The sequence below is a fragment of the Nomascus leucogenys genome, chromosome 10 (genome assembly GCF_006542625.1).
Source record: "Nomascus leucogenys isolate Asia chromosome 10, Asia_NLE_v1, whole genome shotgun sequence".
Classification (NCBI taxonomy): domain Eukaryota; kingdom Metazoa; phylum Chordata; class Mammalia; order Primates; family Hylobatidae; genus Nomascus; species Nomascus leucogenys.
The window spans coordinates 36655331-36679758 of record NC_044390.1 but is presented as its reverse complement, the minus strand read 5'-3'; the positions used below and the strand labels follow the sequence as shown (position 1 = coordinate 36679758).

Here is a 24428-nt window from a genome sequence, read left to right as displayed (position 1 = left end):
TGGGTTTCAGAGGGTTCCACTGGAACCTACGAGGGTCAGAAACACCGACGCGCGGATTCCGCCCACCAGACAGCCTGGGGAAGCAAACCTGAAGGCGCGGCGCAGCTAGAGAGAAAAACCTCGGCAGACAGGCCGCCCAGAGGCAGCTAAGGGGCCCGTGGGCAGGGCCTGCGCTCCGGCTTCGCGGCACGCGGAGGACACGGCGCACGGCGGCCCCGCCCCCTCGGTTCCCCTCGCCCCGCCCCCCCAGGGACCGCCCCTTCCCGGGCCGCGCACCCGCGCGCCCCGCCCGCGGGCGGAAGCTGGAGCGAGGCTGAACGCCTGACGTCAAGGCGACATCGCCAAACCTCGCCCAGATTCAGGCGTGTAAACCAGCCGGAGCGGCGGCGGCAGAGGCAGGACCGCCGTGGCGCCTAGAGTAGCGACCCGGAGGGAGCGCGGGGCGACGCTGCCTGCAGGGACCCGGTGACAGCGTGAGAGGTTCGCAGAGTGAGTGCGTGGCCGCTGAGGGAAGCGGCGGCGGCGGCCGCGCGGGGCAGGGGCCGGGCGCCGGCTGAGGGGAGCGGGTGGGGTGCGGCGAGGCGCGGGCCGGGCGCGGCGGTCAGGGGCCCCAGCGGCGGCAGCCCCTCGGCGCACGGCAGGTGGCGCGAGGGCCAGGCGCCGGGCCGGCGAGCGCGCTGCCTTGCGGGCCAGCGAGGAGGAGCCGCCGCCGCCGCGGGGGAACAGCGCGCTTTGCGGAAGGGGTCAAATGTCTGAAATATGGCGGAGGAAGTGAGAGCCCGAGGACCCCCCCCCATCCGCCCGCTCTCTTCAGCCCGCGGCCGCCGCAGCTGCTCCCGCCGCCCTCCTTTCCCCGCCGGCTCCCCTAAAGACTCGCTCCCCGCCCCGAGCCCCCTCGCTTGTCGCCTGGCTTCCCTCCGTGGTATGGGTGGAAGTTAGAACGGAAACCAGAAAGTTGTCCTTTGCAAAGACCCAGCTTCCCCCAGTCCAGAGCTAGGGCGAGGAGCCTTCGGGGGAAACCACTCCCCGGCGCCCCGCGGGCTTGAGCCTGACAGGGAAAAAGTTTGCTTGAAACGGGGTTGGCTTGCTCCATTTGTTGCGGGAAGTGGCAGGAGGAAGGCAGCGGAGAGAGCCCCACCTAGTCTGGCAGCAGCCACCGTGTAGAGAAAAACTGTTAAAGGGGCCTTTCCCTTCGTCAGCAAGAGGAAATCTCTCTTACAGAGGGAGAGAAAATCCAGGAAGTTTGTCCTCTTCTCTTTTTCGCCATCTCGAGGTGTCTAATCTTAAAACTATCAGCGCCATGAATTTTATTTAAAACTACGCCCAACGAACCGGGCCCTCCGGATTTTTCTTCTGAAAAACACTGATGCCTTGGAGAAAAGATAATTCTTGCAAGTTAAAGCAGATGGTTTCCTTCCCCTTCGCTTTCCCCCCTCTCCCACTCTCTTCAATAGTTTAGAAAAACGTTTTGGCCCTGTAACTTCTGATTGGTATGAATAGAAGCAGTTCTGTGTTGCAGTAACGGGAAGTCACATTTTTACGGGGTAGAAAGTTGACACTAAATGAAGATTGTGATTTTAGTATTTTAAAATTAATTCCATCTGATTGCATTTTGGTTTTGCTGGCAGCATCTAATATATGTCGAGTACTTAACAATTTAAAGCTCTTACTCGTAAATTTATTTTTCAGCTCTCCTTTTTTGTAATTAAAATACTGTTTGGACTTGCTCAACTAGACCTTATCTTAACAAAAAGTAACTTATGTAAATAGAAAAGGGAGACATTCATTTAACTTCAAGCCCATATTACTCTTAAAAGCTGACTCTTGAAATAGTATTTATTGAGTCATAGTGGAGTCATGGGACTTTTTAAGGGCCGGAAGGGACTATTTAGATCATCCAGTCCCACCCTGTCATTTTATGGAGGAGGAAACTGAGGCCTAGATAAGATAACCAGTTAGTGGGTCCACTGACCTTTAGGACAGTAGTCTATCCATAAGAGACAACATGGAGAAAGAAATACAACATTTTTATAGTGAATTATCATCTTACAAAGAATATTCTTCCCATATCGCACTTTTAAAAAAGTGGGTACCTTAGTCAAATAGGAGGAAAAACCACTTGGGTAGTTTCATCCTCAGGTTTTAGGTGAGGAAACTGATACTCAGATTAAATAAGCACACAGAGCCTGAATGATAGTCTTATTTGAGCGCATCTGTGCTTTTAATCTGTACTGCATTAGGTGTTTTCACATGCATTTCCTTGTTTGACATTGACAATAAATTGTGAAGCTGCCTTATCTGAGGAAGTCCTAAAGTAAATCATTGGAACACATGTAGCCAGTTTGTTGTTTTTAATATGCCAGGTATCAAAATACAACTGAAGAACCAATACTAAACTGATTTAACTTTAAAATGTGGTATGGGGCATGAAAATGATTGCTCTGGCTAGGCGTGGTGGCTTATGCCTGTAATCCCTGCACTTTGGGAGGCCGAGCCGAGGCAGGCGGATCACTTGAGGTAGGAGTTCGAGAACAGCCTGGGCAACATGGTGAAACCCCGTCTCTACTAAAAATACAAAACTTAGCCGGGTGTAGTGGCACGCGCCTGCAATCCCAGCTATTCGGGAGGCTGAGGCATGAGAATCTGAACCTGGGAAGTTCAGATTGAACCAGCTTGAACCTGGAAGGCAGAGGCTGCAGTGAGCCGAGATGGCACTACTGTACTCCAGCCTAGGTGACAGAGCTAGACCCTGTCTAAAAAAAAAAAAGGGAAAAAGAAAATGATTGCTCTGCTCTCATTTACGTTCTCCCACTCACCCCCGACCGCGTAAAAGTCATCTCTCTTACCTTCTATGACACGCATTACTTCCTACCTCCTGTTACCATTATATATTATTTATTCCATTGAATTGTAAACTCCAACCACAAGATATATATTGTTTTGTATGCCTTAAAGCACTGGCATGGTGCCTTGCAGTAGACATTCAACACCAGTTAAATGTAAGTACCATGAGGGTAGGGACTTGATCCATTTCATTCTTCACAGTATTCTTCCTAGCGCTTTGCCTGGGCACAGTGTAATGGTTAGCGTTTGAATTTAGGGATTATAATGGTAATGAACATTCAAAGAGAGGATACTTGAAGAGAATGGTGTAATCCTTTAAAAAGAAACATTTCCATATTGGCTTTGGAATCCCTTTTACTTGACAAATTAATTTTCGTTCTATCCTCAATCCTTTCCAGAATTCCAGTATTTTCTCTTAACCTGTATAAAGGTAAAGTGACCCCCTCCCATAATAAAGAGCCACCATGTAAGGAGGGTATAGCAAACAATTAATCGTTAAAACAACTAGATCCATTTTTGTAAGGATCCTTTCAAGTGTATCTTCCTGTCTAATTCAAGATTGGTGGAAGGTCTATGCAGAGATTGATAACATGGTAACTGATTAGACATGTTATTTTAAATGCAGTCTAAGATTTGGATGAAAAGCTCACGTTCAGGTTTTTTTGCCTTTCGTAGGTACTGGGTAAATATTTATTGAGGCAGTGAAATTAATCTGAAATTGGATCTGTTACAGAGAATTTGACCGATTTTACAAGGTGTCCATTTACTTTTTCCCCAAAAGTATTGTTTAAATAGGCTGTTTTATTATCGATTATCACACAGATCTTACTGATTTGCATCATTTCCTTAAAGATGTAAAATAACTGTGTTTCTCTGTGTTGCTAAAGAGGAGGTTGAGTATTGATCTGCAGTGTCTAGATTTGACTGGCACTAGGAGTAATTTAGCATTTATGAATTAGCTATTTACTGCTATTTTATAGCAGTGATGTCACATGTTCACTCTATAGAAAAGTTAGGCAAATATTGGTCTTTCTTAAACTTTCTAAGACAAAGGTTGTGACTAAAAATATGCCCTGGGTTTTCTTCCCCCTCCTGTCATTGAGGACTCCATGGTCTAAGAGATTAGGCTGAAGTTTTTGTTAGACTTTTCAAATTGAATTTCTTTTAGAACAAGTTAAGACATTTTGGCTGATGCAATGATTCATTGTAACATTGGACAAAATTTTTAGTTCAGCCATCTATAAACAGGAGTACTGTACCATGGCTCTGGAAGCTAATGTTTTCCTGTGTTCATAGATTATTTTGCAATGGTATTGAAAGGTACTAATTACCATTTGAGGTCTTAAGTTCTTTGTAAATCTCATGAGCACAGTGGAAGCAGTAGCTACAAAGAATAGATGAATTTATCCATTTGCAGTAAAAACTGGCTTGTATATAATCTGTTGTACTTTGAACCCAGTTGAGCACTGGATTCTAAAGCAAGTCTCTTTGGTCTTAGAGAGTTTCTATTTTAAACAAGAAAAGTTATCAGGAACTTTTGTGCTGCCTTAAAAACATCACTTTTTAAAATTCACCAGCAACAAAAAATAGTATCACTTACGTAAATTCCGTATTTCCTAACATTGGACTATTTATTCCTAATGTTGGTCAAATCAAGGGTGCAGTAGCAACTGATTATTTAAGTAGTAATTTAGAAAGATTTTTTTTCCTTTGAATCAGTAGAGGGTCAAAATTTTTAAAACTTTCCAAAGAACCTTAAAACTTAGGAAAAAATGAAAATGTAGGGGAAATGTACCAGTTTTTTTAAAATTTAAATTCCCTAAAATAAAAAATATTTACAACATGAATTGCAGAATTTCCATCTGATTTTTGTTGTACAGGAGGACTATATTCTGTGGTATCAGTATACAACTCAAAATACAAAAAATTAGCTGGGTGTAGTGGGAGGTGCCTATAATCCGAGCTAGTTGGGAGAGTGAGGCAGGAGAATCGCTTGAACCTGGAGGCGGAGGTTGCAGTGAGCCAAGATCGCTCCACTGCACTCCCAACCCTGGCAACAGAGTGAGACTCTGTCAAAAAAAAAAAAAGAAAAAAATTACTTGATTGTATATGAGGTGCCTGCATACTAGAAATGTTCTTTTAAGTTACAAATCTGTCTCTCTGACCATAGAGAGTAATTATTTAATGTTGTGAGTTTGAGTTTTATATCAAACCATTTCCTAAAGCTTACTTGTAATTACTTTCACTTTGTTTTTGTAGTTATACTACTTTATATATATATATATATATACACATATACATATATCAGTGAGACCTTTTAAATTTTAACTGAATTCTGGTCTCATAACTTGTGATTTTTTTCCAGTACTGGGGGATTGAATGTTTTTAACTGTTGTGCAAATAGACTGAATAAAGGAAGTGAGCATCCATTAAAAACTCTAATAAATAATTTGGATTTTTTTTTTTTGAGACGGAGTCCCGCTCTGTCGCCCAGGCTGGAGTGCAGTGGCACAGTCTTGGCTCACTGCAAGCTCCGCCTCCTGGGTTCACGCCATTCTCCTGCCTCAGCCTCCCGAGTAGCTGAGACTACAGGTGCCCGCCACCACACCCGGCTAATTTTTTGTATTTTTAGTAGAGTCGGGGTTTCACTGTGTTAGCCAGGATGGTCTCAATCTCCTGACCTTGAGATCCACCCGCCTTGGCCTCCCAAAGTGTTGGATTACAAGCATGAGCCACCGCGCCTGGCCTATTTTTTTTTTTTTTTGAGACAGTCTCACTCTGTCAGTCAGGCTGGAGTGCAGTGGCAGGATCTCAGTTCACCACAGCCTCTGCCTCCAGGGGTCAAGCAGTCCTCCAGTCTAAGCCTCCCGAGTAGCTGGGAATACTGTGCCTGGCTAATTTTTTTTTTTTTTTTTTTGAGACAGAGTCTCGCTCTGTCCCCCAGGCTGGAGTGCAGTGGCAGGATCTCAGTTCACCACAGCCTCCGCCTCCAGGGGTCAAGCAGTCCTCCAGTCTAAGCCTCCCGAGTAGCTGGGAATACTGTGCCTGGCTAATTTTTTTTTTGAGACGGAGTCTTACTCTGTCCCCCAGGCTGGAGTGCAGTGGCGCAATCTCAGCTCACTGCAACCTCCGCCTCCGAGTTCAAGCAATTCTCCTGCCTCAGCCTGCTGAGCAGCTAGTACTACAGGTGCAGGCCACCGCACCTAGCTAACTTTTGTATATTTAGTAGAGAGGGAGTTTCACCATATTAGTCAGGCTGGTCTCGAATTCCTGACCTCAGGTGATCCACCTGCCTCGGCCTCCCAAAGTGCTGGTATTACAGGCGTGAGCCATTGCGCCCGGCCAGGTTTTGTATTTTTTGTAGAGACGGTTTCACCATGTTGCCGAAGCTCACCTCAAACTCGTGGGCTCAAGGGATCCACCCTTCTTGGCCTCCCAAAGTGCTGGGATTATAGGCATGAGCCACTGTGCCTGGCCCAGCATTTCACTAAGTAACTTTATTTTAAAAATATACAGTGAACTGATTGCCGAAGTGGTGGATTGCCTCTACCTGTTTCCTTTTCTTTGCCTTGTGGGAAGGGAAAAAGATGAAACATGTTTTGTCTATTTAGTAGCAATTTTTGGTGAAAGCTTCTGGAGAGGAAATGGAAAATGCTGGGTAAAATGAAATTATAATTATCTGTGTATTCTAAAATTTATCCTTCTCACATTAGAATATATTTTTCAGAGTTACTTTATAGTAAATTCAGGGACTAAGTTCTCAGTTAATAGAACTGAAAGGGTATCAATAAAATAAGGACTATATATATAATCTATTTTTACTTAGTTTTTATGCGTCAAAAGGTATGTTTGTTGCATCCAGCTGTTTGTTACCTTGTGTTTTAAAGTTGCAGTTAGAATGTGGAATCCTATTACTACATTGTACCAACATTTGTGCCTGATGCTTCTAAGTTATCCACGAGCTTCTCAATACAATAGCAAAATGCAGGAATTCCTCTGGAATCTTGAATTGAGGGATAGGATGAGATATATAATGTATGTTATCTGTTATTTTCTCCTACTGCTCTTGAAATTAACAAACTTGAGGTAGTGTACTGAATTTGTATTTATAAGATTGTCTTTGATTTTCTTACTAATGTTTAGAATATAGAAAAGTATAAAGAAGAAAATGAGTATCATCCATAATGCCATCACTACAATGACTTTTTTAAAGCAAAATGTGTATAAAGCAAAATGTGTACTTTCCTTCTGAAGCTTTCCAGCCTCCTTGCCTCCTCAGTGAGAATGATGACATACTGTTGTTAGAGTTGTTGAGGATCAAATGCAGTATTACTCATAAATGTTTTATAAACCATAAAATAATAATGTACTATATTTTTTTGACAGCCTCACTCTGTCACCCAGGCCGGAGTGCAGTGGCACAAACTTGGCTCACTGCAGCCTCAACCTCCCAGATTCAAGCCATTCTCCAGCCTCAGCTCCCCAAGTAGCTGGGCCTACAGGCGCATGCCACCATGCCCAGCTAATTTTTGTATTTTTTGTAGAGACAGGGTCTCACCATGATGCCCATGCTGGTCTGAACTCCTGAGCTCAAGTAATCTGCCCGCCTCCACCTCCCAAAATGCTAGGATTACAAGCGTGAGCCACCATACCCAGCCGTATTAGTTCTTGTTCTATAAAGCGTTTTTGTTTTTTTTTTTTTTTTTTTTTTTTTGAGATGGAGTCTGTCGCCCAGGCTAGAATGCAGTGACACGATCTCCGCTCAATGCAACCTCTGCCTCCCGGGTTCAAGCAATTCTCCTGCCTTAGCCTCTTGAGTAGCTGGGATTACAGGCATGCGCCAGCACGCTTGGCTAATTTTTTTTGTATTTTTCTTAGAGACGGGGCTTCACCATATTGGCCAGGCTGGTCTCGAACTCCTCACCTTGTGATCTGCCCACCTCAGCCTCCCAAAGTGCTGGGATTACAGGCGTGAGCCACCTTGCCTGGCCCTATAAAGCTTTTATTCTCTTATGGCATTGCTTAAGATTCCCATTAAAGTATGAATAAGGACTAATAAATAATTGTGAGTTTTGATTAGTGTAACATGCATTACCTAGATCAGTATTTTCAAAGTATGGTCCAAGGAATCCTGGAGGTCCCCTAGACATTTTTGGCGAGTCTGCAAGTGCAAAACTATTTTTATAACACTGAGACATTCTTTGCCGTTTTCTCTGTAGTGACATTTGTACCTGTAATGTAAAAACAGTGGTGGATAAAACTTCTGGCACTTTAGAATAAACCAGGTTAGAGTACTTCACTGTCCTAATAATCATTGTATTCACTGCCATGCACTCACATTTTTTTTTTAAGTTTCACCTAAATGCTGTTGATGAAGAAGTAAAAAAATTTTAAACTAAATCTCTTCCTTTGTACACATCTTTTTAATATACTGTAACAAAATAGGAAGTATGCTTAAAACACTGGCGAGGCCATGGACAGCAAGCCTCCCAGCACTTTGGGAGGCTAAGTCCAGCTTGGGCAATGTAGTGAGAGCCTGTCTCTCCTATTAAAAAAAAAAAAAAGAAAGCCAGTGTGGTCATGCACACCTACAGCTACTCTGGAGGCTGAGGTGGAAGGATCTCTTGAGCCCAGGAGTTGGAGGCTGCAGTTAGCTGTGATCGTGCCACTGCACTTCAACCTGGGTAACAGAGCAAGACCCTGTCTCAAAAAACAAAACAAAAACACTTGGCAGCATACTGAAATATAATAGTTGTTTCTAGGGAAAGTATTTGTGTGATTGAGTTGCACACTGAATCAGTCTTCATATAATGCCATTTTTGCTTAGAAGAATGCCAGACTAGGGCATTAGGCTGACATTTTCTTGAAAACAGTGAGGCTTTGCTTTAGGGAAAATAGTAGTAGTATTTATGGTCAATGATAAAGTTCCTAGATTTTAAGCAAAAATTTTAGAAAGCTTGTATCAGCTGCTGTAAGTATATAATCTGTCATTATTTGATTATCTGCATAACTGAGTCAGTATTTCCAAATGATCAATGCATAATATTATAAAAATCATACATGGGTAAGAAATCTTTCCAAAGTGTCAGCTAGACCAACGGATTTTAATGTTATAGAGAACATGAAGTTTATCAATAAGGTATCCTGTTCCATATTGCAACCAATTGCTGAGCTTTGGTGTAGTGTCAAAGACCAATATCCAGATTTATCTGAAAACGCTATTAAAATATTCCCAACTGTCTGATGTATTTTGTATTACTCATTTTCCATGCTTGCTCTCAGTGTTTGATGTCTTCTTTGATTTATTTTGTTTATATTTTTGTTGGAAGCAGGAATGGGAGCCATAGATAAATGTGAAGCAATGTTTTCATGTGCTTTATCTTAAAATCTATTGATATATAATCAGTTTAAGTTTAACTTCTTTGTAGTCTTCTCTGAGCAGTCCATTCAACTTTTAGTCTTGGTAATGGATTAGATAATAGTTATTTTTAAGCCTATTTTTGGTTTTAATATTTGTTTTGTATACCTGACTGCTCATCTATAGACAGAATTCCCTTGTGTCCAAATTCTGACGTAATCCTTAAGTAGATTTTTAGTAGTTGACTTTCTCAGTTTTAAAATATTTGGTAACTTTCCCATAGTAAAGCTGTAAGTTTCAAGTTTAGTAATGTCTTTTTGACCTGAGAATTTGGTGTGTTGTCTTACCTTAAGTAGACACTCTTCAAAAACACACCTGTAGAATGATCCTTTTTTTTACCTTTCAGGAGAATGCTGTTTCTTGCTTTTTTTTTTTTTTTTTTTTTGAGACTGAGTCTGTCTCTCTTGTCACCCAGGCTGGATTATGGAATACAGTGGTGCAATCTCAGCTCATTGTAACCTCCTCCTCCCAGGTTCAAGCGATTCTCTTGCCTCAGCCTCCCAAGTAGCTGGGATTGCAGGCGCCACCACCATGCCTGGCTAACTTTTGTAGTTTTAGTAGAGACAGGGTTTCACCATGTTGGCCAGGCTGGTCCCGAACTCCTGACCTCAGGTGATCCACCCACCTCGGCCTCCCAAAGTGCTGGGTAAAGCCACTCCGCGGCCTTCTTTTTTATGTTAATTTTAAAACATTTGTAGCAATCCTTGTTAAACTGTTTTTATAAACTCATGGGATAAGTCCAAATTTTATTTTCCTTTTTTTTTTTTTTTTTTTTTTTTTTTGAGACAAGGTCTCACTTCACCTAGGCTTGAGTGCAGTGTCACAACTCACTGAAGCCTCGACCTCCCTGGCTCAGTTGATCCACCTCAGCCTCCCGAGTAGCTGGGACTACAGGCGTGTGCCCACCACACCCAACTAACTTTTGTATTTTTTGTAGAGACAGGGTTTTGCCATGTTGCCCAGGCTGGTGTCAAACTCCTTGGCTCAATCAATTCTCCTACCTCAGTCCTCCAAAGTGCTGGGATTACAGGAGTGAGCCACAACACCAGTCTGGTTACAAATTTTAAGGGATTTTTAGACTGTGTTTGGATCGAGTAATCAGTTTCAGATTAGGAAAGTGTTAAGAAAGATGGTTAAGTTACAGTTTGTATTGTGCACAGTTTCTTGGAAATTTAGTGCCAGTTATTTCCCTACAGAGATTAAAATGGAGAGAAAAGAGAATTCAGTATGAACACCAGTGTTGCAGAGAACAAAGTTGACACCAGAGGAAGAAAAAGGTTTAGGGAAGGAATACATGTGAAAATGCTAACTTCAGGATAGCTTCAGGGATTAAGCATTATAGAACTCCTGCCTACATGAGCTAATCCCATAAAGAGCAAGGGAATTTAACAGGAAGCTTTAGTGCTGCCTGTATTAAATAATTAACTGGTCAGCTGTTCTAGCAGTTCTGAATTAGGGAACATACTGAGATCATATTTTATGTCCAGGACATCCAAATTAGTCACAAGGTTGTCACTGACTTGTTTATAGAGTTTTAGTTGCTAGTTGAAAATATTGCATTAAATCCTTCGATTTTAGCTTGTTTATACTTGTGTTTTTTTCTTCCAGGTGCTCTCAACTTAATCATCCTTCAACAAAACAATTAAGACTAGGTATGCAAGCTTTTAAGGACAGAAAAAGCATTTATAACATTTCTCTGTTTAGATGAAAGTGATGATGATTAATGATGGTGATAATAGGCAATGAAGAGGTGAAAGGGCAGGAAGTAGAGCAGAAAAGAGAGTGAGGATGGTGATTAAGAGGTTCTTGTTAAGTGCAGGACTACTGTTAAAAGCAATTCACTTCACAGTTCTGGTCAACAGGAATGATAAACTCAACATTGAAAAACACTTGTGATTATAGTGGTTGATACATCTTACCCATCAGAAGGTCCTATGTAGAGGATAAACTGGCATCATGTTTGAGTTAGAGATTATAGTCTTAAAATTTCATCACTAAGCAGTTTGACTGGAGAGCCTTTGACTAGTTCTGCTCCCCAGCAGTCCCTTATGTACTTTTCTCTGGACCTTCAGGTGCTTGAATTAGACCTTTATGTCATTGTCCTCATATGTTTTAGCTCATTCCATTGGGTTGGGTGTGAAATTAAATCTGAGAACTCAGGTATTTGTTTTAAGTAATTAGACCTTTTATTGTACTCTGTTGTCTTAAAAAGCATGGTTTAGTGGTGGTAACATTGACCTAGGTGACAGGCTTCAGTTTAGTCTCTGGCACTGGTCATGAAACCTTGAACAAGTTAACTCCTGTCTTAGGACCTTATCTTTATGTAGAGACAGTTGGACTAAATGGCTGTTAAGGTCTTTTCGGGCTTTCAAATCCTGTGTTTCTGTGATACCACCCTTGTTTAAGCCACAGTCATCTCTTGTCTGGACTCACAGGAGCTTCCTAACTTGTTTTCATTCTTGTCCTTCCCCACATTATTTTCCACCCAGAATAGAAAGTGACCTTTTTAAAAATGTAAAAATGTAAATCAGATATGTAATAATACCCTCTGGTCCCAATTTATCCTTAAGAACCAGTTCCTTATCAAGGCCTAGAAGGTACTGCATAATCCAGTTCTTGCTTACTTCACAACTTTATCCCCATTACTCACTAAGCTCTAGTCAGCTGTACTTCTTTCTGTGGCAATCTTTTGCCAGCCCTCTGCAATTCTGCCTCAGTCACAACAGTGGATCTCAGTTCAGATGTCACATTTACAGAGTTTTTTCCTGATCATCTTATATAAAGGAGCATCTGTCTTCATTACCTCTGTAGTTCTTACCATAATCAATAATTATATTTATCCATTTGTTTACCTCTCATCCCCTCTAAACTGTTTCAGGAGGACAGGAAGATCATGTTACTTTTCCACCACTGTCTCAATTGGTTAGCCCAGTAACTGCCTAGTGCTCAAGAGAATTATTTTAGTTAAAAAAATATATAAAGTATGTAACGGTTTGTCCATATCAATTCCCATAAGCTACTCCTTAAACTGGTTTTTTCTTTACTTTTTTGGTAGCGGCCTGGTCTTGTAATCTTGCCCAGGCTAGTCTGGAACTACTGGGCTCAAGGATCCTCCTGCCTCAGCCTCCCAAAGTGCTGGGATTTACAGGCGTGAGCCACCACAACCAGCCTTAAACTAATTTTTAAAGTTGTATATCTATGTCCAACTATAATTCCTCATTTTTTATTTAGGTCATCTGTCTCTTGAGGACTATTTGATCTGATTGCATGTTATTGAAAACTAATTGTTCTTAGTTACTATATGTTAGGATTAAATTGAGTAATTTTGCACAAAAGGTTTTTAGCAAAGACATGAAAAGTTAACCAATATAAAACTGTTAGCAGTTCAGAATATCCAAATGAGCAATATAAATGAGTGCCTATTAGAGTTAAAGGAAGAAGTGAAACCCTTAGGATCTAATAGTTAGAAAAGACAGTAAAAATAAGGTAGAATCTGCATATTAAAGGAGTTTGAGATTAACAGTGAATTACAGTGAGCAGCACTACAGAAATTGAAGTAAATTCAAGAGTGTTTTGCTCTGGTAGATGTTTGTAAAATTGATTATAGGGCCATAATCGCTTTCCTATATATAACCTTTGGTGCCAGGTATTTTTGGATTTCAGAATTTTGAGGAAAGATTTGTTTTAGATTTTGGTAAGAGTAATCAAACACAGTATTAATGTGAAACATGGATAGTCACATTAAGTGAGAGAAAAGGTAAAAATAGTCTCCCATCAGTGCTCAGATGAAGTTTTGCCATTATATATCAGGTCAAGCTTTGCCACCAACATAGTTATAGAACTTTGAGTTTTCAGAGATTTTAGGATTTCAGAATTTCTATAAGAAATCGGTTTCAGGCTGGGTGCAGTGGCTCATGCCTGTAATCCCAGCACTTTGGGAGGCCAAGGTGGGTGGATCAGGCGGTCAGGAGATCGAGACCATCCTGGCTAACACAGTGAAACCTGTCTCTACTAAAAATACAAAAACTTAGCCGGGCGTGGTGGTGCACGCCAGTAGTCCCAGCTACTCAGGAAGCTGAGGCAGGAGAATCACTTGAACCCAGGAGGCGGAGGTTGCAGTGAGCGGAGATCACGCCATGGCATTCCAGCCTGCGCGACAGAGTGAGACTCCATCTCGGAAAAAAAAAAAAAAAAAAAAACGAGAGAAGAAATTGGTTTCAAATGAGTTAAAAAGGCTTTATTCATTACTGTTTGGAGAAGATACCAGGGTCTGAAAATGTTACTTTGAAGCAATTAGCTTTAGAAACCCTCTTTGCCAAGGAATTATTTGACCCTGACTCAGGATGGAATGCACTGCTGAGGGTGATGAGTCTTTAGGGTATGGGAGAATCACCTAATTCTATAATTGCATAGTCCAGTTAAATGTTTGGAAATAGCTAAGGTTGGTGCCTGACAAACACTAACATTTTTTTAAATGTTTAAATATTGAGAGCTCATAACTTAACCACAGTTTCATCTTGGTGATTTTTTAAGTCTTGTAAGATATTGGGCAGTTTGTTTCCTAATAAAGTTTTTAAGAATTATTTGATAAATTTAATTGTAAAGTAAGAATACAATAGAAGATTAGAATAGGAATATTGTAAATAGGACTAATGTAATCCTCATTTAAACATCCTCAGGCCAGACACAGTAGCTCATGTCTGTAATCCAAGCACTTTGGGAGGCCAGGGTAGGCGGATCACTTGAGGCCAGGAGTTCGAGACCAGTCTGGCCAACATGGTGAAACCCCATCTTTACTAAAAATACAAAAATTAGCTGGGCATGGTGGTGTGTTCCTGTAGTCCCAGCTACTCAGGAGGCTGAGGCAGAAGAATTGCTGGAACCTGGCAGGCAGAAGTTGCAGTGAGCTGAGATCATGCCACTGCACTCCAGCCTAAGCGACAGAGTGAGACTCCGTCTCAAACAACAATAACAACAACAACAACAACAAAAGCTCCTCGATGGAACCATTTGGTAGTGACAAGGATTGAAGTAAATATCTGAAGAGGCTACTTAGAAACTCAGAATTGATTACAGGAAGTGACTGCCCACTTTCCATGTTTTCTTCAGATGCTCTGGTTATTCTAACAGCCTAGTTAACCACCCAGACTTTGGTTCTCATTGCCTTTATCCATTTGTTGGGTGTATATACTAATGTTCAATGATGCACACATTAATGCATGTGATGTTTTTTGGATACCGTCTTACCACTTTTAGAATTGCCATGACAGGCATCTTTTGGAGCTACTTTTTTTTTTAAGTGCTTACTGGCCTAGTAATTATGCAAGTAAGTAGTTAAGTGTTCATATGCGAAAGCCCAATGTAAACATTATTTATGTCTTCCAGTGAAGTGTGGTGTGCCTTTCATTTTTCTGAGTGGCCTTTATTTTACAGAATACTAAATGGATCTTTGAATAGACTGAAGAGGGTAGATTATAAAAGGAAGAACTGTTAAATTAGTCAAAAAAAACTTTATAACACAATTAGCTGCATGAGCCAGTGCACGCATAAGCAGGTAGTATAAATGCTTAGGTTGAGATAATAAAATTAGTATTAGAGAAAATTATAGGAAGTACCTATGCTCCCACTATGTTTTGTTACTTGGTTAATTTTTCTCCTCTGAACTTCTGGCAGGTTTACTGGGGAGTTTTCCATTAGGAATATTCTGGTCCTTAAGTTTCATTTTGAATGTATAATATAATCATGCAGGTTATGAACCCACAATCTAAAATCAAGGCATTCTTTTTTAAAGTTTCAGATGAGGCTGGGCGTGGTGGCTCATGCCTGTAATCCCAACACTTTGGGAGGCCAAGGCGGGTGGATCACTAGGTCAAGAGATCGAGACCATCCAGGCCAACATGGTGAAACCCCGCCCTGCCATCTCTACTAAAAATACAAAAATTAGCCGAGTGTGGTGGCATGCACCTGTAGTCCCAGCTACTCGGGAGGCTGAGGCAGGAGAACTGCTTGAATCCGGGAGGCGGACGTTGCAGTGAGCTGAGATCGTGCCACTGCACTCCAGCCTGGTAATAGAGCGAGACTCCGTCTCAAAAAAAAAAAAAAAGTTTCAGATGTATTTAGGAGTGGTCATATTGAGTTTGTCATCTGATCCTGGTTATGAGGGTAACAGTAAAATGAAATAAAATATTTTTCTGAGCCATTTGTTTCTCCTCTCATAGAAGACACTAATTCTGTTTATTTCTGAATTCAGCCTTGTGTTGAAACAGACTGTAGAATCATGTTTTAAAAAAGCTTCACCCATCCTTGTGGAGGGTGATGGTTTGCAAAAGCACCACCCCACTTAAGCATTTATATTGAGAAAATATTTATGGCATTCTTCTATGCATGAAAATGGGTATGCTTTGTTCTGGAGTTCTTACCTTTATTTATCTACTAACACTAAAGTTCCTCACTTTCGATTTCCTTTTTTTTTTTTTTTTTTTTTTTTGGAGACGGAGTCTCGCTCTGTCGCCCAGGCTGGAGTGTGCAGTGGTGCAATCTCGGCTCACTGAAAGCTCCGCCTGCTGGGTTCACACCATTCTCCTGCCTCAGCCTCCTGAGTAGCTGGGATACAGGCACCCACCACCACGCCTGGCCAATTTTTTTTTTTTTTTTTTTGTATTTTTAGTAGAGATAGGGTTTCACCGTGGTCTCAGTCTCCTGGATTTCTTATACCTGTACCCCAACAGCTTATAAACTGCATGTAGTATAGCATTTGCTTGAAATATATGAAAGTAGATATTTTCTCTAACTAATAGGGCTATTTCTGTGGTGGTTGTAGTTACTTTGCAACCTGTTCAGCAAATATTATGGGGCGTTTTTGACGGTATCTTTAAATTTTGGATATAGAGAACCATCTTGGACAACCTTTTTCCCCCCAGTCTCAGTCATCCCTTTGGAGATAGTGTCTCATTTTTAATCTGTGACTTGTGGAAGTTAAGGCATTTGAGTAGCTTATTTAAACTACTAAATAATCTGATTTCTGGAGATCTGAGGAATAGCAGACACCCTTTTCTGTACTAAATTGGGGAAATTTATTTTATAGGCAAAAAGATGAATAAAATGTTCCTAGTAGACAGCCCCTAATAGTTCTGGGCTTGGGTAAAGGTCTTAAGGAAAAGGGAAGGTAGTATCAGAATTTTCCAGGGTGTTTTTTGTTATTGTTGTTGTTTGTTTGTTTGTTTTGGGTGGACAGGAAGTAGAATTTATTGGTGAGTATTAAGAGGGGGCAGCACAGTGGAAGCCCTCATGAATGCAGGGCCCCGCCACTTGTCCAGAGGGCCATGGTTGGGAATGTAGTTGACCCCACACCCATCTGGGATGAGCCGCTTCTCAGCCACCCTGTCTTCAAACTCATTGGCATTGAACTTGGTGAAGCCCCACTTCTTTGAGATGTGGATCTTCTGGTGGCCCGGAAACTTGAACTTGGCCCTGCGCAGGACCTCAATCACATTCTCCTTGTTCTGCAGCTTGGTGCGGATGGACATGATAACTTGGCCAATGTGAACCCTGGCCACAGTGCCCTGGGGCTTTCCAAAGGCACCTCGCATGCCTGTTTGAAGCCTACACTGGGGTAGTGCAAGGTCAGAAACATGTACATCCATCTGAAAGGACTGTCTCCAAGGTCCCTTAGAGCAACCGATACAACAAACAGGCTGCATACACTACCAAGGAAGCTGCTGTTTGTAGCCATTGCACACTGGGCCCCCATGAGGAAAGGAACTCAGTCGGCTTAATAGGCTGCAGCAGGGTGTTTTTTAAAACACACATACACCCAATCCCTACTAGAATGAGAGATTTTACTAATAATAGTGTTAGAAGTGTAAATGGTTTGGTAGCCAACCACTACTTTAAAATTGATTAGCACTCCTGGGCTTCTGGGCCTTCACATATAAATTTGACCTGACCTTGAAACTTCCCCTCTCGTTATTCCCAGTGTGACTTTTGTTTTACCCACTTTTCGAAATACCCCATGCGTAGCTCCTTACTTCACATCATGCTGGAATGTGACCCATACCAGCCAAACTACATCTAACAGAAACATAATACCTGACTAAAAAGCATCTTTTATCATATAGATAGATGTGTACAGGGTATGTTAATTTATCTTTAGAGAGACTCCCCAGTATACTGAAAAAACGGACATAAGTTTTGGTAGATAACCTTGCTTTATAGAAAATGAAAATGGGCCAGACAGTGGTGACTCATTCCTGAAATCCCAACACTTTGGGAGGCCAAGGCAGGAGGATCACTTGAGGCCAGGAGTTTGAGACCAGCCTGGGCAACATAGCAAGACCCTGTCTCTGCAAAAAAATTAAAAAAATTAATCGGGCATGCGGCACACACCTGTAGTCCAGCTACTCAGGATATTGAGGTGGATAGATCGCTTGAGCCCAGGAGTTGAGGCTGTAGTGAGCTATGATTGCGCCTCTGCACTCCAGCCTGGATAACAGAATGAGACCTTGTCTCTTAAAAAGAAGAAAATGAATATGCCAGATACTAGCTTTTCCAGCCTCCCTTGCAGCTAGGGCACAAGTACTTGACCTAGGCCCCACAAAATTACATGTACTTTAACTTGAGATGGAAGAGATGATAAATTTCTGATGGATTTCTCTTTTCCTCTTGGTTGATGTATACCACAAATCAGTTTTCTGCTGCAGAAACAACTGATACAAACTGAAGCATCTACTGTTAGTGATGTGACAGCAGTTTCCTCACCTGGCCAATTTTGTAATATGGTTTTGGGTGTTTGTGGCTATGCTAGCTTCCAACTTCATTCTCTAGTTTCCACAGTAATTTTGTAAGTTGCTTGATATTTTTTAATGACTTATTTTTATATGTAAATGTGATTTGTATAACTTCCAACAGGAAACCTTGTCCAATGCATGACTTTAGAAAATTTAGCAAAAACTTTTCAAAGGGATATTTATGTGAAGAAAACGAGTGGTATCCTTGTGAGAGAAAAGTACAAGAATGAGACTGGGGCAAACTGCTTTTCCAGAAATAAAGAGGCCCTGATGATGACACTTTTGGTAGATCCAAGCTTTTCATGAATATTGAAGCTCTGGATGCCTTGTTCAGTAGTTTCATAAGCAAAAATCCAGAAGTGTAGAAAGAGTTTTAATTGAAATTAAATAAAATCAAAATTTTAGTTTTACAGTTACACTAACCACATTTCAAGTGTTTGATAGTCATCTGTGGCTAGTGGCTACTATACTAGACAGTCCAGATAGAACATTATCATCACAGGAAGCTCTATTGGACAGCAGTAGTCTGGATTCTAATCCTAAATCTACAGTCTTGTGGTTCTGCAACTTCAGGTAAGTAATCTGAATCACAAATCCTTTATCTATTTTTATTTACTTATTTATTTATCTATTTTGAGACAAGTCTCACTCTCTTGCCCAGGCTGGTGTGCAGTGGTGCAGTCACGACTCACTGCAGCCTCAATCTCCCTGGGCTCAGGTGATCCTCTCACCTCAGCCTCCTGAGTAGCTGGGGTCACAGGCGTGCACCACCATGCCCAGGTAATTTTTTGTATTTTTTGTAGAGACAAGGTTTCACAATGTTTCCCAGTCTGGTATCAAACTCCTGAGCTCAAGCCATCTACCTACCCCAGCCTCCCAAAGTGCTAGGATTCCAGGCGTGAGCCCCTGTGCCCAGCCAGATCCTTTATCTAAAGACAGTACCTTATCTTCATTGTTGCTCTGAAGATTGAAATTTAATATATGAAAGGACATGGTAAGAGCTTTAAAAGCACCATACAGACACGTCAGTGTTCCAGATTAGAAATATATTTATTGGTTAACAAAGGATTATTCTAAAATAATCTGAAGAGAAACTTCAGAACCCCAGTGGCATGAATACTTTGATGTTAGACCATGTGTATTTTAACCACTTGAAGAATCTAAATGCACAAAATTAACAGATTAGATTTTCATTTTAAATGTGAAATATATTTTACCCAAGCTGCCGTTTTCAATTTTATCTATAAATCTTAAAGTTTTTATATATACTAGGGGCTTAACCTTCTTGCTATAGGTTCCCTTTATATATACTATTTTATCATCCTCATGAATGATCTTAAACAACTCAATCTGTTAACTAAGTGAATAATGTACCTGTCACATAGAGATACTGAATGAATGTTATAAAAATGATAGCTAGCTATGCCAGAAATCATTGGTTTTGGTAGACAGACTTCAGCATTTAGCAGGATCATTCTCAGTAATTCTTTATAGGTGTTTTGATTTGTTTTGAGGGGGTTGTTTGGCATATATTTTGCAGCTAATTAATTCATTTTTGTAAAACCGTCAGACAACAGTGCTAGATGTTTAAAATACTCTACAGCAGAAATTTTCAAATGTTTTTGGAATCATTAATACAACCATGTCTCTCCTTCACTTAAGCCACAGTAGCCATTGGTAATTGAGAACTAGATTCTTTCCCTTTGAGTCTTAGTTGATCTCAAAAATCATGCTCAACACTGTACTTAGCTACAGGTAGCTATTAATATTTTGAGTTGATGACTAAGCTAAAACCCATTTACCACCTCTGAGTTAATGGGCAAGGTCTATCCTTGTCTCTTCCAGGCTCTAGCCTATAGTGCAAGTGTTGGCAAACTTTTTCTGTAAAGGGCCAGATAACTATTTTAAGCCTTGTTAACCATACAGTCTCTTACCACAACCATTCATCTCTGCTATTGTAGCCTGAAGCCAACCATGGACAAGACACAACAAATGAACTATGTTCCATTAAAACTTTATGAGTGTGACTGTGTTCCAACAAAATTTTATATACCAAAAAAAAAAAAATAAATAAACAAAAACAGGGAGCAAATGAGATTTGGTCTGGGAGTTCTAGTTGGCCAACCTCCCCTCTAGGGCAAGAAACTGGTTTTGATTCATTCAACAAATAATTAGGTGTCTTCCATATTCCCGGCACTGTGTTAGGTTTTGATTATATAGCAATAATCATTACACGTAGGCCCCAGGTCATGAGGTATTTAACCCTTAACTGAGTATGGTTTTGGGGCTTTTTGCTTTTTTGGGTTTGGAGTGTTTTTTGTTTTTTGTTTGTTTGTTTGTTTGTTTTTTTCGAGGCAGGGTCTCTGTTACCCAGGCTGGAGTGAAGTGGCGCTGTCACAGCTCACTGCAACCTCAACCTGCCCAGGCTCAGGTGATCCTTTCACCTCCCATCCTCCTGGGTAGGTGGAACTACATTTTGTGTATTTTTTGTAGGGGTGGGGTTTCGCCTTGTTGCCCAAGGGTTACAGGTGTCAGCCACTGCATCCAGCCTGAATATGTTTTTTTCATGCACTTTGGCAGATTCGAAGTACTTTTTTTGAGGGAAAAATGGGGCCTGCCCCATACATCTGCTTTATTTGTTAATACATGTGAGGTTGTAGGCAAATACCCTAAGTGCTATGTTTTGTGATAGTGGTATAACTAAATGTAACTTCAGCGTGCCTTAGATATTAGATGCCGTGGTATCAAAATTAATATCCTGTTATAAAAAATAGGGAACCAAAAATGTTTGCATATGATATCTACACTGGCTGCACATAGCAGATACTTAATATCCATATAATATTGAATAAAGCTGAAATTCCAAGTTTTTAACTATCCTTATGTCAGTTTCTTGCAGTTTCTTCCATTTGGTATGCTATTTCTGACCTCATTTGTTGTTTTTCACCATTTTAATATAGGTTTTTGTTGCAAGTTAACTTACGCATTTTAAAAATTACCACATATTACTCATATTTTAATGAAATGCTTACCATGCCTAGATGTATTGTTCAGCCTTCTACTGTTAGAACTTCTTTCGTTAATTTAAAAGTATCTTTAGTTTTCTCAGTATTTATCTTCAAAATGTCTGTTGTTGCTTATTAAATGAGTCAAAGCTCTTCACTGATATTCAGAGATCTCCTTAATCTTAACTGAAGATTCCTGCTATTTTTATTTTCCTATTCCTTTGTTCCCTGTGAGCCAGTCAGACTGCTTTTTCCGCTATAGTCTAATTAATGTTCCCATGTTATGCTGCCTTTTGTGCCTTTGCTCTCACTTTTCTTTACCCCTGGTATGTTCTTTCCTATTGAAATATTGTAACTTTCTTTTTTTTTTTGCCACCCTCTTCATAAATCTCCTGATCTCTCCTTCTGAACTCCCATAGTATTTTGTACATCTCATGATATTTTTCATATTTTTATGTCTCCATCTTTTCCTACAAAATTGTAAGCTTTTTAAGAGCAGGTATGTTTTTTCCATCTTTAAGAATATGAAATAAGAAGCAAATTCCTGTCAGAACGTATTCTACCTAAAATGGCCAACCATTCTTGTTTGCCCAGGATGGAGAGTTTCCTCAGACATGAGACTTTCAGTGCTTAAACCTGGACCGTTGGTCACCCTGATTCCACTTCATGATGTAGCCATCTTTTTTGCATATCAGTGCTTTACTGCAGGTTTTTTTTTTTCTTTTTAAAAAATAAACACATAAAATGAACATGAAGGAAACAGTTTTTTTGGGTTTGGGATTTTGTTTTGTTTTTTTTTCAGACAGTTTGGCTGTCACCCAGGCTGGAGTGCAGCCGCAATCCCAGCTCACTGCAACCTCCGCCTCCCAGGTTCAATTCTTGGGCCTCAGTCTCCTGAGTAGCTGGGACTGCAGATGTGTGTGACCATGCCCTGCTAATTTTTGTATTTTTATTAGAGACAGGGTCTTGCCATGTTGGCCAGGCTGGTCTCAAACTCCTGGCTTCAAGTGATCCTCCTGCCTCAGCCTCCCAATGTGTTAGGATTACAGGCATGAGCCACTATGCCCAGCCACACAAATTTTTTTTTAATTAACAAAGAAAAATTACTTGTGCCTTTTAGCAAATATTTGGAAGATTATATTCATATGGTAAAGATCAGATTCAGATGATAAAAAAGACCAAAATGTGGGAAAATTTTAACTAAAGTTGAATAAGAATGATGTTCTTTTCACAAGCAGAGGGACTCTTCAGTAGTTTTGGTTTATGTTTAGTAGACACAGTTTTTTTTTTTAGAGTAGACCCTAAAAGAATGTGGAGTAAATGGTGGCGGTGATTTGACCACAACAGTGGTGTCTTGCTAGAGAAATTAAAAATAAGATGTAAGATACTTAACTCTCCTTTTTACAAAAGGCTTCAGATAAAGAGGAAATGGGAGCAAGTCCAGAGATTATAGGCACTGTGTGGGCTAATGATGTTTTTAGAGATGATGTCTCACTATGTTGTCTGGGCTGGTCTGGAACTCCTGGCCCCAAGCAATCCTCCCACTCAAGCAAGATTCAAGTAACTAGGACTATAGATGTGAGCTATCATACCCAGCTGGCAAGTGATTTTCATATGTTATGGTTTATTGTACAATACAAGCTACTCACTGCGTGTTTTATTGTGAGAAGCTTACTAAGTTAGAAAGGTTTTCAGTTTTGTGCAGTATTTTTTTCTGTTCATATTTCTATTTCTCATAAGCTGGGAAAAACATCATCAAAGTTCATTGGGTGACATCTTACATCTAAAACCTTAAAACTAAGTTGAGATTTATTATCACAAAATAAATTCCCCCATACCTCCACCGAACCCCCCACCACCCATGACTTGATGACTTCAGTCATACTCATCCTGTTCCCCAGAGTGCCCTCACTTTACAAGTGAACTCCCCTATTCCCTAATGATTTATATATCCACTGGTCTGCTTTAAATATCCACTTAGGAAGCCTTGCCTGATAGTTCTTTATAGGTAGACAATTGTTCTCTTCTGTGCATCCACAGCAAGCACTTTATACTGTAGACCCTGCTTGATTGTGAGCTAACACAGTGCAAACACTGTGAACATTTTAATTTATAAAACTAACAGAGTGTCTTCTGGGCTTGAATATGTAGTTGTCACATTTGCTTTTCCTCAGATTTCTGGGCCACATAACGTCTTTGTCATAGTTAAAACTAATATCTTGGCTGGGTGCAGTGGCTCATGCCTGTAATCCCAGCACTTTGGGAGGCCGAGGCAGGCGGATCATGAGGTCAGGAGTTCGAGACCAGCCTGGCCAATGTGGTGAAACCCCGTCTCTACTAAAAAATACAAAAGTTAGCCAGGCATAGTGGCATGTGCCTGTAGTCCCAGCTACTCAGGAGGTTGAGGCAGGAAAATCACTTGAACTTGGGAGGTGGAGGTTGCAGTGAGCTAAGATCGTGCCACTGCACTCCAGCCTGGGCAATAGAGTAAGACTCTGTCAAAAAAAAAAAAAAAAACAAAAAAAAAAAAAACAAACAAAAAAAAACCTTAACATCTCTAATCTGGTCATTGAAATTGAGGTGTAAAGCAAATTAATGTTTTCTCATTGCCTCTTGTATCCTCTTTCTGTGTAAGAAATAATAAGGCCCAATATAAGGTAGTGGAGTAGAGAGAATGGAATTGATTCCAGAGATATCAAGGTAGAATGAATCAGACTTGATAATGGAGTGAAGAGAGAAGAATTCATGACAACTCCTGGGTGTACAGTTACCTATTAAAATAGTATGCTATTGAAGTCCTTTAGGTGTCTTAAGCACTATAAACACCTAGATAGATTTAATTTTAAAAAATAGCAAATTAACATTTACTGACTGCTTCCTGTGTGTTACTCATTGTGCTACACATTTTGCATAGGGTAAGTTATTTCATTTGAATCTTTAAGAACCATAAGGAGTAGATAATTTTATTTCCATTTTCAAGTGAGGAAATGAGACACAGAGTTTAAAATAACATGACCAAAGCCATTCAACTAAGTAGAACTGATTCCAACCCAGACAATGGGATCTAAAGCCTATGCCAAGTCAGTATGCATCCCTATGGATTTTACTGCTAGTTCAGATACAGGGAAAAAATGACATTTTTTTGGTCACATCTAGAGAATTGGGAGCAGGGAGGAGTTCTACACAAATACAGCCTATTTGGAAAGATCTGATAGAAACTAGTAAGGTGATCTTGAGCCTGTATTATTATTATTATTTTTATTTTACCTATTTTTGAAATTGTTGGTCTCTCCTTCTTTTAAAAAATCACTTAACTATTTTGCTTATCTCTTGACTCAGCTGAGAAATCTATTAAACTGGTTCTTCTGCATTTGT

General features: G+C 40.5%; 2 protein-coding genes and 1 non-coding gene across 5 annotated transcripts in view; 1 reads left to right on the top strand and 2 right to left on the bottom strand.

Moving 5' to 3' along the window:
* The first annotated feature begins 274 nt into the window (after positions 1-274).
* Positions 275-24428, top strand: part of RAP1B (RAP1B, member of RAS oncogene family) — a 51329-nt gene continuing 27175 nt past the window's right edge. The window contains exon 1 of one of the 3 annotated variants that reach the window (XM_003259786.3): positions 275-480. The gene's annotated coding sequence lies outside the window, so the exon portion shown is untranslated. Of the gene's footprint in view, positions 490-18805; positions 18829-24428 lie in introns of those variants that run through there. The other 2 variants (XM_030820021.1, XM_030820022.1) reach the window with 2 other exon arrangements.
* On the bottom strand, positions 16488-17576 carry LOC101177119 (60S ribosomal protein L10-like). Its single transcript, XM_012500064.2, has one exon. It carries the CDS (start codon positions 16960-16962, stop codon positions 16507-16509), a length of 456 nt encoding a protein of 151 aa, XP_012355518.1. The 5' UTR covers positions 16963-17576; the 3' UTR covers positions 16488-16506.
* Positions 16913-17047, bottom strand: LOC115837125. The gene has a single exon (XR_004032159.1). It is a non-coding gene; the product is annotated as a small nucleolar RNA SNORA70 (small nucleolar RNA).